We start from the raw sequence: 14,593 nt of genomic DNA, 5'->3' as shown, positions 1-14,593 counted from the left end.
ATGTAATATTCCATTTTTGTTTGTTAAGTTATATTTTTTAGTTCTTGAAAAAATAATCTACTTTTTAGGAAATTTAACAATTCTGTTAGACATTTTTGTGTGAAATGTTACTTTTTTATTGGATATTTTCCTTTTTCGGTTAAAAGTTTACCTACTTTTTTAAAAATCCGTTTTTCTGATTGAAGGTTCTTGATTTTTTAGTCGAAAATTAATTTTGTGGTAAAAAAATAATTGTCTGAAAATTTTAATATGGCATTTTTGGCGAAACTTTGTCTTTCTTAGTGGAAAATTAATTTATATTGATGAAATTTTTCTTTGTAGGAAATTAAAATCCTTGTTTCAAAATTTATGTTTTTGATTGAAAAATTAAAAATTTATTGAAAAAATCTACCTTAAAAATAATAATTTTGTTTGAAAATTCCTTTTCTTTTGGCCTCAATTTTAACTATTCCATTTTTGATTGCAAATTCAAATTTTTTGGTTTAGAATTCAGTTATTTTATTGAAAATTCGTATTTTTTGGTGGGTTTCGACTGTTTTTTTTTTTTTTTGTTAAAAATTTAACACTTCGTAGTAAATACATATTTTCGAATAAAAAATTAATCTTTTTGGTTAAAAACTGTAATATTTCATTGAAAATTTAACTATTTTGTTGAAAATTAATTAACTTTGTTTCAAACATTTAATTTCTGGTAGGAAATAATTATTTTTGTTTGAAAAATAATTGTTTGGTAAATGACACATAATTTGATTAGAAAATTCATTTCTTTGGTTGAAAATTTAACTATTTATATTTTTATTTGAAGTTATAATTTTTAGTTTAGAATTCATGTATTTTCTTGAGAAGCCGTATTTTTATTCAAAAATTCAACTTTTTTTTCATTGAAAAATCCTTATTTCTTTCAGTTGAAAATTTATTTTTAAAGTAAAAACTGTAACGATTACAATTTTGGGTTGAAAATTTATGTTTTTTAGTTCAAAGTTCAATTATCGAGGCTTTTCCAGAGTGCGAGGCGGGAATGGAACCCGCAAGCTGACGGACTGGGTCTAAAGATCTTGGCTCAGCGTCCAAGTCCATCGCTCACTCTCAAAATCTTTGGAATATAGGAAATTTGCATGGTAGAATCTTACAGATCAGTATCCCCAAATAATTATTTACAATTAAACATTTTCTTTATAGTTTTATTACATATAAGACATAACATTATTCGATTTTATATTTAAATATCAACTATTTCAAATTCACTCTCGAATAAGAAGGACTTTATTCCTTGGTCCACCCTCTTTCGTATTTCTTTTCTCTGGCACTGGCTGTTTGAATCACTGGAGCATCCCATTCACAATCGAAGGGATCTCCCCAGAATGTCCAGCCACTCTGGATGGAATCCTTCTTTGCTGCGGCAAAAATAGACAGAAGAATAGTTCCGTAAAGCGTGGTCAAGCCACATTTTTGCCAGGCTTGCAAGACACCTCCGGCTGAAATTGCTGTGTAAAAAACAAATATTAATTAGATGCAAATTCCAAAAGATGGGAATTAAATGCGTCTTCTACTTACCTCCAAAAACGTAATTTAATGGGTCATCTTTGCCCCTCAAATTCGTGGCAATATAAGTCGTGGAAGCGAAGGCGGCTCCCATTCCACCCATAGGAACCATCCAGTATCCGAAACAGCGCACCGTGTCCATTACAGTACGTGTTTTAGAATGCAAGAATACATCGTGTATTCCAAATCCAAAACCGGTTAACAAGCCATATTTGGAAGCACCAACCATCTTGTCCAGAGGAGCGTGACCCTCCGGTTTAGCATAATAGTCGAATTTCTGGAAAAATTCAAGGAGCGACATCTCGACGGGGCCTGCAAAAAATATTTCAAGGAAAGAGGTTATAATCGAATTTTAAAAATTAGTCAAAGTAGGCGTCGTGGGCACTTTAATCACCGTTTGCTCTCCCCTCATCAACTTCTTTCTCCTCTACTTTCCATACTTCTCCAGTTAACACGCCCTTTCCCCCAGTACTTTTCACCGGCCGATAATTCCTCATTTCTCCTTACTTCCCCTTCATTTATCTCCCCTCACTTACCCCCCACCATCCAGATTTCTCCTAACCCCTTATTTCCCCTAATTAGCTATCAGCATTTCCCCATTACTTTCCCTTAACCTTCACCCCATTCCATCATTTCGTCTACTTATCCACTCCCATCATTTCACCTACTTCTCCGCTCCCGTCATATCACCTACTTCTCCTCTCACTTCCCCCTCCCTTCCCCTACTTATAAAAAAGTGCGACGGACGGACACTAGACCAAAAATATATAATTTTCCGCCCGAGGCTACGAAACCATAAGGAAAAATAACTCAAACTGCCAGGGCCTAAACATTTTCAAATTCTGGATTACACATCTTCTGATTTCGATCCTCATCCCCCCCCCCCCCCCCCCCCCCCCCCCTTACTTAAAAGAAGCTAAAAAAATCGTTTTTCAACTGTATCGAGAACAGGCTTCACATACCTGTAATACCCTTAAAAGAGGCAACATAAACAGCTGTACGGGATTATCCCCACCACAAAAAATAAGTGCGAACCCCAAGGTTTCAGGCACAAGTCTGGTTAGTTCTAATTTCATTGATCTCTCCAAGATAGAAGGACGAGAAAATCGAATAGGTGCGAATCAGCACCTGTGTACTTTTTACGTGTGGTAAAGTGTTGCGAACTGAAATTTCGAAATATTGCTCTCAAGTAAAGGAGTTTCGTTCGTTTGTTGAATGTAAGTATGATTATGTACATTTATTTTTTATTTATCAATTTTTCGTGATAATTTCCAATAAATTTAGCCAAAATGTGATTTTTCCATCAGACTCATGGGAATGAAGTTGAATATAGTGTAAAGTATCGAATGCCAAAAATGTCATGAATACTAAGCATTTCTTGTTGAAAAAATTCGAGATAAATTCTAAATAAGAAGATTTTTATGTAATTGTTGCATTACCTTCATTTCCCTTCCTTCGTAACTGTAAATCATGCGTTTGAAAATACCCCAAATTTGACCTACCGGGAAAAATACTAGATTCATATTCTCGACATAAACAATATTTTTTCACGTTTGTGTGTTCCGTTAACTGCAAAATTCCCGAAAGTTTAATTAATTTAAATAAAATGCGAAGAAATGGCGAATTTTTTCTAAAAAAGTGATTTTTCAAAAACGCCGCTTTATTTATACAAAAATGGGAATTTTCTATTTGAATTCATGTTTTCTCACCAAAAAAGATTAGGTTTTGTACCAAAAAAAGATAAATGATCAAATAAACACATACATTTTTAAGCAAACAAGATCAATTCACAACCAAAAATGGAATACTCAGATTTTCAGTTTAAAAAAAAAATAATTTTCTATCAAGCTGCTGCGATTTTAACAAAAAAAAAATCGAATTTCTACCAAAAGAGATCAATTTTCAAACAAAGAAGACAAATTTCCAATTTTAAGCCAAAACGAATTTTCTAAAAACAGCTTCATTTTCAACTCGAAAAAATTAATTTTTAACCAAAAATGTTAAGTTTCTATCAAAAAGACGCACATTTTTAAATAAATAATTCAATTTTTCAACAAATTAAGATTCCTCCACCCAGGAAGAAAAAAAATTGTTCAATTTTCAATTAGAATAAGCAAATTTTCTATAAAAAAAGCAGTTAAATGTTTAAACCGTAAATATACATTTTCAACAACAGTTGAATTCTTAACCAAAAAGAATGACTTTCTAACGAAATTGTTGGATTTTGAAAGGAAATAATTGCTTTTTCAACCAAATAATTACATTTTTAACCAAAAATGATGAATTCTCAACTAAAAATTTAATAGTAGACCTTTTGCTCAAAAACAAATAATTTTAAACAAAAGTAGTGAAGTTTTTAACCAAAGAGATAAATATTTTACAATGAGATCAATTTTGAATCAAAATTTTGAATCTTTAATTAGATTAGTTAGATTTATAGTTGAATAAATCTATTTCTCATCCAAATGTGAATTTTCATTTTCAACTATAATGATAAATTTCAGATAATAAAATTGTTTTTCAACAAAAGAAATCAACTTTCAACTAAGTAGTTCATTTTTCAACCACAAGGAATAATTCTTAACCATGAAGATTAATTTTTTTACCAGAAAAGATAGATTTTCAACTAAAAAATATCAATTTGCAACCAAATAATTAAATTTTCAACTAAAAATATGAATTTTCAACCAAAAGTTGAATTGCTCAATTTTCTATTAAAAGAATTAATTTTAAACTAAAAAAAAAACCTTTTTAACAAAATAGTTAAATTTTCAAGAAAAAGAGATGAATTTTCAAATAAAATTATGAATCTTGACCAATGAATTTTCAGTAAGAGTTCAATTTTTAACATTTTCAACCAAAAATATGGCATTTCAACCATGAAGATTAATTAATTTTCGAAAAAAATAGTTCATCATAATGTATGAATTTTCCACCAAAAAGAATGACTTTCTAACCCAACTGTTTCATTTTTCATAAAATAAATACATTTTTAACCAAATAATCACATTTTTAATGAAAAAAAGATGTATTATCAATAAAAAATATAATAGCAGACATTTTTTTAACCAAAAAGTATTCGTTTTCAATTAAGATTATACATCATCAATTGAAAAAAGACTTTTATTTTGAAAAATTCATTTTCCATCCAAAAAGCGAATTTTCCATTAAATTGGTTAAATTTTTACTTAAGAACATCCATTTTCTACTAAAATGATAAACTTGGACCATTAGAATTAATTTTTGACAAAATAATTCAACTTTCACCCAAGTATTTGCATTTTTAACCAAGAAGAATAATTTTCAACTACGATTATTAATTTTTTTTTACTAGAAAAGATGGATTTTCAACCAAAATACATGCATTTTTAACTAAAATATATCAATTTTAAACAAAATAGTTTAATTTTCGACGAGAAAACATCAATTTTCAACGAAAAAAAATCAATTTTCAATAAAAAATGGAATAGATAAATTTTCTGTTCAAAAAATTAATTTTCATACAAAAAATTTCAACAAAATAGTGAAACTTTCAAAAAAAGAGATGAGTTTCAACTACAATAGCGAATTAAAAATATATTAATTTTCAAGAAAACAGTTAAATTTTTAACATTTCAACAAAAATATGATATTTCAACCTAAAAATTAATTTTCTACCAAAAACGACGAATTTTCAACCAAAAAGAATGTCTTTCTAATAAAACTGTTTCATTTTTCACGAACTAAATAAATTTTTAAACAAGTAATTAAATTATTATTAACAAAAGATAAATTTTCAACCTAAAGTTTGACGTTAGGAATTTTTTTACCAAAAAGTATTATTTTCAATAAAAAATAGATTAAAAAAAAGATATGAAATATCTACCAAAAGAAATCAATTTTCCACGGAAATGATGAATTTTCAACAGAAATAGGTAAATTTTTATTTAAAGAAATTTATTTTCCATCCAAAAAGGGAATTTTCAACACAATGGTTCAATTTTCATTTAAAGAGATCCATTGTCAATCACTGAAGTTCATTTTTAAAACACTTTTAAAAAATCACGTTAGAAAACTAAATTGTGCTTCAAAAATAAAGTTAATTTTTAGCTAGAAAATTTTTTTTATTTCAGACTAGATAGTTCTCTGTTCATAATTGCGTCACATTTACCCCATTTTTATAAAAAGATAGATAAATAATCAGCTTTTCATATGTCGATAAAATCAAACATAACCTATAAAATAAACTGATCAAGAAATGAGACATTCACCTTAATTTTATCAGTTTTTTCCCCTAATTTTCCAAGATATTTAACGAAACATTTATTGTCAATAATATATTTATAGGCAATTTCCATGAGATGTAAAAAAGTAATTATTAACTCTGTTTTTTAACACAACAATGTTGCAAACGTTCAATTCATCGGTTGTTTTTAACTAATAATAATACCCAAAACACTTAATTTATGGTTTTATTTGAAAAAAAGGCGACGAAATAAATCGAATAAGAAAAAATGTTTTTCGGAGGATATTACGAATATAACCTCTCTGAATTCCACACAGTCAAAATTAACCTCTTCTTTCCCCACAATGAAAATTAACACTAAAAATACTCAGAAATAAAGTTTTAAGGGATTATTATTTAAGAAACTTACCAATTAAACTTCAAATACATGCACGTAATTCTAGAGTTATAAAAACTCTTTCCAGGAATGGAACGAAACCAAATTGCCAGAATACGAATTTCCGATCAGCTGTTGGCTGATATTTGATATTACATAAAGGCCTTGACACATGGAAACTTGGAACCCATTTTTGAACCAGAAATTATCAATTCTACATAGTCTTTTTATTGATTTTAACTTTCCTGTCTTTGAGTAGCTTTATATTTTTAATCAAAATTAAATAAATAACTTTCTTTATTTATAAAAAATAGGTTTTTGCAACTGTGTCAAATCGGTCCAAAATAAAAATTCAATCGCCAACTACTTTCCCGCGCTTGCGCAGTTCATTTTTACAGGTTGTAACTCGCTTTTACCCAATTTACCATTGCTAAATCACAAACAATTACCTACAATTTTTTTTAGGAAATACTGATTTTTCAATTGTATCAAAGATGCTTCGAACTTTTGGGGTGCGTCTAGTCCCTCAGGTAAATTCTCTTCAATCAATTATTTTTTAGACTTATCTAGCAGAATATTTTTAAAAAAATAGACAGCGAAATTCCTAACCTCAAAAATCTGGCTTAAATTTATAATTATATTTTATTATTTGTTATTATGAATAATAGAATCATAAATGTGTCTTTTTTCGATTTTGGGGAAAAATAATTTTCTATAGAAAATATAAATTCTTAGCAACTGTTAATTTTTTAGGTTTATTTGTTTTTAGGGTTATATAAATATAATTTCCCCAACAAGATTCTTGAGAAAAGTAAAAATAATGTTTGAATATTTCAGATATGTCAAATCGAAATTACAACAAAAATGTATTTTAATTTTTTAATCAAAAATAGTAGAATTCATCCAAAAAGACAAATTTTCAACTTAACATTTGCATTTTTAACTAGCAAAAGGTGGAATTTTTAACAGAAGAGATGAATTTTCAAACTTCTTTTAAAATGTGTTGAATTATTCTGAAAATTTAAAAAAATCTCTCAAATTATAAAAATTCCCTTAAAATCTTCCAGATTTTTTTTTTCATACTTTTTAGAAATCTTTAGAATTCTTTCGATTTTCTCCAAAAAATAATTTAAAAAAATAAAAAATCGTTTAAAAAATATTCCCAGAATTCTTGAAACAATATTTTTAGTTTCTTGAAACCTTTAAAAAGCTTCGAATTTTTTTTTCGAAACCTTCAAACAATTAAATTTCGTTTCAAAATTCTTTAAGATTTTTTTTCAATTTTAAATTATTTTAAATATTCTTTTTTTCATTTTGCAAAAGTAAAAAAATGCCTTAAAATGTTATAGATTACTTTTTACAATATTTTGGTCAACTTTTTAAATCTTCTCTTAAAATTAACTTATTTGAATAAAAAATAATTTTTTTTTAGTTTCAATATTGTTTAGAGGCTTTTCTAATTTGAAAATATTTTTAAATTTTGTCAAAAGTTTTAAACATGCTAAATATTTGTTTTTAATTATACTTTTTCCTAATCTTTTTTAATTCCGCAAAAATTTTTAAAATTGACTCAACAACTTCCAAAATCTTTTTTGACAATATTGTAAATCTTAGGAAATGTTTTTAAATATTCTTTTAACATTTTTTTCAATGTCAAAACTCAATCTTATTTTTTTCAGGATTCGTGAGAATTTTTTTCTTGTTATTTAAAACGAATAAAAATCCTAAAAAAGGCTTTAACATTTGCTTTCAAAATCTTCAAAAATTAACATTTTGTTTATAAAATTTTAGTCTTTTCTAATTTTAAATTATTTTTTAATCTTTTCAAAATTTCCGAACCTTCTAAATATCTTTGAAAATGATTTGAATTTTTCATGAAATTTTTTAAATTATGCAAAATTTTAAAAATGTCCTAGAACTTCCAGAATCTTTTGATAATATTTCTAATTTTTTGAAACCTTTTAAAATCTTTTTACATTTTTTTGAGAACCTTAAAAAAAAGAGTTTGTATTCCTTTGAAACATTTAAAAACTCCTAAACCTTCTGTATATCTTTTTAAATGATTCGGTTTTTCCTAACATTTTTTTTAATTATGCAAAATTAAAAAAATTCCTTGAGAAAATTGCACATTATTTTTTGATAATATTGGAAATCATTTTAAATGTTTTAAAATCCTTGTAAAGATTCTCTTAAAATTAATTTATTTTAAAATATAAAATAATTAAACTTTTTTCGGGTATCTTAAGAAATTAAAAAAAAAAATTATTTTGAAACATTTTATTTCAAAATCATCAAAAATCTACATTTTGTTTTACAAAATTTCGAACCTTTTCTAATTAAAATTTTTTTTAATTTTCTGAAAAGTTTTAATCATTTTAAGTATCTTTTAAAATTTTTTTCCTTTTTTTTATATTTTTCTTAAGTCTGCAACTTTGTTTAAATTGCCTTAAAAAATTTTAGATTCTTTTTTGACGATATTGGAAATTAATAGAACATTTTTTAAATAATCTTTTTTAATTAATTTCTTACAATAAAAAAGTCTACAACCTGTTAAAAAATTATTTAAATCTGTTCTAATCTTAAATTATTTTTGAATCCTTTCAAAATTTCCAAGTATTGTGAATATCATTTTAAATTATTTTAAATTTTCCTTAATTTTTTTTGCAATATTTTATTTAAAACCTATTCTAATTTTAAATGCTTTTGGATTTTTTCTCAAAAATTTTAAACATTCTAAATGTCTTTTAGTTCTTCGATTTTTTTCTATTATTACTTAACTCTGAAATGTTTTTAAAAATTGCCCTAACAACTTCTAAATTTTTTGAAACAATTTTGGAAATCTCTTTAAATGTTGGAAATTTTTTATGAAAATTCTTTTAAAATTAGTTTTTTTTAACCCTGTTTAATATTTTGCCGAGAATATTAAGAAAATATTTTTATTATCTTAAATCTCTTAAACTTACTGGAACAGTTTCTATAATTTTCTAGTCTTGCAAAACTAAAAAGTTCGCTTCAAAATCTTCGATATTCTCTCTAAAAAAATTTAGGAAAGTATTTCAAATATTCTGAAATCTCTTTCAATTTTTTCTTGAAATTTATATTCTAAAATATAAAACCATTTGAAATTTTTTCAGGATTCTTAAGAAATTTGTTTAAAATTATTTTTAAATCTTTCAAAATGCTCATCAAGGCTGTTTTCCAAAATGTTAAGAACGTATCTAATTTTTTCCGAGTATATATTTATTATTCGAATTTATCCCAACATTTTGTTTTATGCAAAATTTGTTTAATTGCCTTAACAAATTTTAAATACTTTTTTGACGACATTGTAAATCATTACAAAAACTTTAAGGCCATGTAATGAGTGAGTCACGTGACCAGTTTCCTACCTTACCGCCACTTTTTTTATTTCCCAACTATATTCACACGAAACGCCAAATCGTGTTGAAAATTTGGGATACTAGACAAAAAGCACTAAGAATGGTGGGTATGTTCCTAAATTTATATAATTATGAAAAAAGTTTTTTGTGGTAAATAATTTTTTTTTATTTTTTATCATTATTTAAGTTTAGGACCAGACCCGCTTTTCTTAGAGCTTCTTATTTTTTATCCCAAATAAGAAATAAGAAAGGTGGCGGTAAGGTAGGAATCTGGTCACGTGACTCACTCATTACATGGCTTTAAATATATTTTTTTAAATGACCTTTTTTTGAATTATTTTGTAACGGCCAAAAATCCTAAAATAGGCTTCAAAATCTAAATTATAAATATCTTTAAAATTATTCTAATTTTTCCTCCATTTTTTTTTTATCCTGGAAGATTTTAAAAATTGCCTCAACAACTTGCAGATTATTTTTTGACAACATTGGTTTGAAATCTTTTTAAATATTCTCTGTAAATAAATTATTTAAAATACAATATCATTAAAAAAATTTCAAGCGTTTAAAAAAAAATTTATTATTTTGAAACGGTTAAAAATTATAAAAAGGCTTTCAAATTTGATTTTAAAATCTCAAAAATTTGGATATTGTTTTAAAAACTTTGAAATCTTTTCTATCTTTAAATTCGTTTGGCATTTTTCCAAAAAATTTAAATATCCTAAATATCTTTTAGTTATTTGAATTTTTCCAATTTTTTTAATTTTGAAAAATTTTTCAAATTGCCTTAACAACTTCCAGATTTTTTAAACAATTTTGGAAACTTTTTTGAATGTTTTACATTTTTGGGAATATTCTCCTCAAGTTCGTTTTTTTCTAAATTTGTTTAAAATATTACCGAGAATATTAAGAAAATATTTTGATTATCTTAAATCTTTTAAAGAGCTTGAAACTTTTTCTATAATTTTCCAAACTTGTAAAATTAAAAAAGTTTGCTTAGAAATATTTCTACATTCTTTTTACAAAATTTAGGAAAGTATTTTCAATGTTTTTAATTCTTGTGCAATTTTTTCTAGGTATTTATTTATAGTTAGATTTATATTTATATTATATTTATATTTACATTTATATTTATATTATTTATTATGTTTCCAGATATTTTAGGTGTATTAAGAAATTATTTTCATAGGAGCAAACACAATTATTCATGCTTTTTAAAACTTCTTAACGTTAAAAATTATTTTTTTTTTTTTTGATTATTCCAATTTATCCTATGACAAATTTTAAGTACTTTTTTGACAATATTCGAAATTAAAAAAATTAAATATTCTTTTAAAATTAGTTTTTTTATTTTTAATTATTAGGTAACGGCTAAAAATCCTAAAATAGGCTTTAAAGTTTTAATTCAGAATCATCACAAATCTACAATGTGTTGAAAAATTTAAATCTGTGCTATAATCCTAAATTCTTTTTGAATCCTTTTAAAATTTCAAAATATTCGAAATTGCAGATTATCTTATGGCAACTTGGGAAATCTTTTGAAATCTTATTAAATAATCTCTTTAAATCAATTTTTCAAAATACAATATCATTTAAAAAAATTTCAAACATTTAAAAAAAATATTGATTATTTTGAAACGGTTAAAAATCCTAAAGAAAGGCTTTAAAATTTTATTTTATTTTAAAATATTCAAAAATTTGAATTTTTTTTAAAAAGTTTGAAATCTTTTTTAATTTTAAATTACTTTTTTTTTATATTTTAAACATTTTTTAGGTATTCGAATTTTTTTATTTTGAACATTTTTTTAAATTGCCTTAACAATTTCCAGATTTTGTAGAAAATCGCACGATTATTCGTGCTTTTTTAAAACTTCTAAACGTTCTCAATTTTTTTTGGGAATTATTTGAATTTATCCCAACATTTTTTTTATTCTGCAACAATGTTAAAATTGCCTTAACAAATTTTTAATATTTTTTTTTACAATATTGGAAATCTAAAAAAAAACTGTAAATTTTCTGTTTAAATTAATTTTTTTAAATTATTTTTTAACGGCTAAAAATTGTAAAATAGGCTTTAAAATTTTATTTCTATAACTGCATAAATCTACAATGTGTTAACAAAAAGTAAATCTGTTCTAATCCAAAATTCTTTTTGATTCCTTTTCTATTCTAAATATCTTTTAAAATTATTCGAATTTTTTTTTAATTCTGGAAAATTTTTTTAATTGCCTCAACAACTTTCAAATTGTTTTTTGACAACATTGGAAATCGTTTGACATCTTTTCAAATATTCTATTTAAATACATTTTTCAAAATACTCTAAAAATAGAATATCATTAAAATTTTATTCAGGAATCTTAAAACAATTTATTTATTATTTTGAAACGGTTAAAAATCCTAACAGAAGCTTTAAAATTTTATTTTAAATCTTCAAAAATGTACAATTTTGTAAATCCATTTAAATGTTGGAAATTATTTTGGAATATTCTATTAAAATTAGTTTTTCGACATAAAAATTTGTTATAAATTTTCCCGAGAATATTAATAAAATCCTTTTACTATCGTAAATCTCTTACACTTCTGGAACTTTTATGTAATCTTCTAATCTTGAAAAATTAAAAAAGTTTGCTTTAAACAATATTTTAAACCTTTCGAAATGTTAAGAACATATCTAATTATTTCCCAGTACATATTTATATTTTTATACTTTTGATTAAATTTCCAGATATTTTAGGTGTAATAAGAAATTATTTTCCAGGGAGCAAACACGATTATTCGTGCTTTTCAAAACTTCTAAACCTTCTAAATTTCCTTTGGAATTATTCGAATTTATCCCAACATTTTTTTTCTGCAAAATGTTTAAAATTGCCTTAACAAATTTTAAATACTTTTTTGGCGATTTTGTAAATCTTTAAAAAAAAAACTTTAAATATTCTTTTTAAATTAACTTTTTCAAAATTATTTTGTAACGGCTGAAGATCCTAAAATAGGCTTTAAAATATGCATAAAGATAAAAAAATTTAATTTGTGCTAATCCTAAATTCATTTAGAATCCTTTTATAATTTCTAGATATTTGAAATGTCTTTTAAAATTATTCGAACTTCTCAATATTTGTCGAATTCTGGAAAATTTTAAAAATTGCCTGAACAGCTTGCAGATTATTTTTTTAAAACATTAGAAATCTTTTGAATTTTTTTTAATATTCTCATTAAATCAATTTTTCAAAATAAAATATCATCAAAACATTTGTCAAGCCTTTAAAAAAAACTTATTGATAATTTTGAAACAGTTAAAAATCCTAAAAAAGGTTTTAAAGTTTTATTTTAAAATCTTTAAAAATTTTGACTTTGCTTTAAAAAGTTATAACTCTTTTCTAATTTCAAATTATATTGATTTTTTAAATATTTTAAACATTCTAGATATCTTTTAGTTATTCGAATTTTTCCTTTTTTTAATTCTGAAAAATTTTTTAAATTGCCTTAACAACTTCCAGATTTTTTAGAAAATTTTAGAAATCTGTTTGAAGTTTTTAAATTTTCAAGAATATTCTTTTAAAGTTAATTCTGAAAAAGGGTTGTTTAAAATGTTGCCGAGAATATTAAAAAATCTTTTTTATTATCCTAAATCTTTATAACCTACTGTAACTTTTTCTGTAATCCTCTAATCTTGCAAAATTAAAAAAATTTGCTTTAAATTCTTCGACATTCTTTTTAAGAAATTTAGGAAAGTATTTTAAAAGTTTTGAAAACTTTTTAAATTTTATCTTGAAATTAATATTCCTAAATAAAAAATTATTTGAAATTTTCCCAGGACTCCTAAGAAATTGTTGCTATTATTTTGAAACCATTTAAAATGTGCATAAAACTTCGTTGACGAAATGTTAAGGAAATATCTAATTATTTCCGAGTATTTATATTTATATTGTGTGTAATAAGAAATTATTATCCAGGGAGTAAACACGATTATTCGTGCTTACGGTGCTCAGTCCTCGACTACACCAACCGGTGCAAAGCATCCTGCTACGCCGGCAATAAATCCAAATGTAGAAGGTCTTAGTGAAAATTGTGTGAAAGTACCAAATCATCGTAAGTTTATGAAAATGGAAATAATGGTCTTCATAATTTGTAACTTACAATAATTTCCATTAATACAATTATTGATTTAATTATAAATTAAATTGCAGCTGTAGGTCCAGGTGCCTCGAAGGAAAAGGAATATAAAAATCCCGAATATTTCTGCTACAACTCTGAATCCTTTGCAGAAGCTGAAGTAGAAATTGCTAAATACAGACTTCCAGCACCATCGAACAAAGTTAAATTCAATAAATAAAGTTCATGACTAAAATTGGGAGATTTACATATAATCTAGACGATTGTACTGCAGTGTATATAGGTATATCTATAAATTTAAAATTATGGGTATATTTTAAGTGTTATACTTAGAAATTTAAATAAATTACTTCTGTATTATTGCTTTTAGTATATTATATCTGTGTATTATAAAAAAGTCCCACCGCTGCCACTGTTTCAAGAAATTTGGTAGAAAATTTAGGAATACTGAACATTGAGTTTAAAACAGTTTAATTTTTCAAAAATGAAAAATCTTTGGAAATTTTAACAGTTGAAAATTCAATTCTTAACCGTGGATAAACATTGAAAATGGAATTTTTAACTGTTGTAAATTGAAAAAAAGAATGGGCAATTGTTTAAAATTAAAAGTTGAAAAAAATTAACATTGAATTTTCAATTATTTAAAATTGTAGAAGATTAAAAATAGAATTTTCAACATTTTTTATTTTTATCTATTGAAAATTGAAAATGGAATTTTCAACTGTGAAAATTGGAGAAATTGAACAAAAGAGTTTTCAACTTTTGAAAATTGATAATTTAATTTTTATGTGTGATTCATTAAAGAAAAATGAAAATGGAATTGTCATCTGTTAAAAATTAAACAAAATTAAAAAAGTATTCTCAAGAGATTAATTTTCAACTGTTGAAAATTGAAGAAAAAAAATGAAGACTGAATATTCAATATTTAAAAATTGAAGGAAATTGAATTTTCAGCAGTTTCAT

General features: G+C 24.6%; 2 protein-coding genes across 2 annotated transcripts; one reads left to right on the top strand and one right to left on the bottom strand.

The window, feature by feature from the left end:
• Positions 1 to 1,167: 1,167 nt before the first annotated feature.
• LOC117171871 lies at positions 1,168 to 6,474 on the bottom strand. The gene is made up of 3 exons (XM_033359508.1): positions 6,177 to 6,474; positions 1,555 to 1,854; positions 1,168 to 1,484 (listed from the first exon to the last, which is right to left on the bottom strand). The coding sequence occupies exons 2-3, from the start codon at positions 1,841 to 1,843 to the stop codon at positions 1,264 to 1,266; spliced, it is 510 nt and encodes a 169-aa protein (XP_033215399.1). The 5' UTR covers positions 1,844 to 1,854; positions 6,177 to 6,474; the 3' UTR covers positions 1,168 to 1,263.
• A 60-nt stretch (positions 6,475 to 6,534) lies between these two features.
• Positions 6,535 to 13,990, top strand: LOC117171872. The gene is made up of 3 exons (XM_033359509.1): positions 6,535 to 6,673; positions 13,471 to 13,606; positions 13,705 to 13,990. Exons 1-3 carry the CDS (start codon positions 6,638 to 6,640, stop codon positions 13,848 to 13,850), a joined length of 318 nt encoding a protein of 105 aa, XP_033215400.1. The 5' UTR covers positions 6,535 to 6,637; the 3' UTR covers positions 13,851 to 13,990.
• The last annotated feature ends 603 nt before the right edge of the window (positions 13,991 to 14,593 follow it).

The sequence above is a fragment of the Belonocnema kinseyi genome, chromosome 4, assembly GCF_010883055.1.
Source record: "Belonocnema kinseyi isolate 2016_QV_RU_SX_M_011 chromosome 4, B_treatae_v1, whole genome shotgun sequence".
NCBI lineage: Eukaryota > Metazoa > Arthropoda > Insecta > Hymenoptera > Cynipidae > Belonocnema > Belonocnema kinseyi.
This window is presented reverse-complemented; position numbering and strand designations above follow the sequence as displayed.

Bases quoted from the DNA above. Each gene is read 5' to 3' on its own strand.
- LOC117171872 (XM_033359509.1), top strand. From the start codon at position 6,638: ATGCTTCGAACTTTTGGGGTGCGTCTAGTCCCTCAG. The intron at 6,674-13,470 runs GTAAATTCTCTT...ATTATTATCCAG, and splicing joins GGGTGCGTCTAGTCCCTCAG to GGAGTAAACACGATTATTCG. The intron at 13,607-13,704 runs GTAAGTTTATGA...ATTAAATTGCAG, and splicing joins TGTGAAAGTACCAAATCATC to CTGTAGGTCCAGGTGCCTCG.
- LOC117171871 (XM_033359508.1), bottom strand. From the start codon at position 1,843: ATGTCGCTCCTTGAATTTTTCCAGAAATTCGACTATTATGCTAAACCG. The intron at 1,485-1,554 runs GTAAGTAGAAGA...TTTTTTACACAG, and splicing joins ATTAAATTACGTTTTTGGAG to CAATTTCAGCCGGAGGTGTC.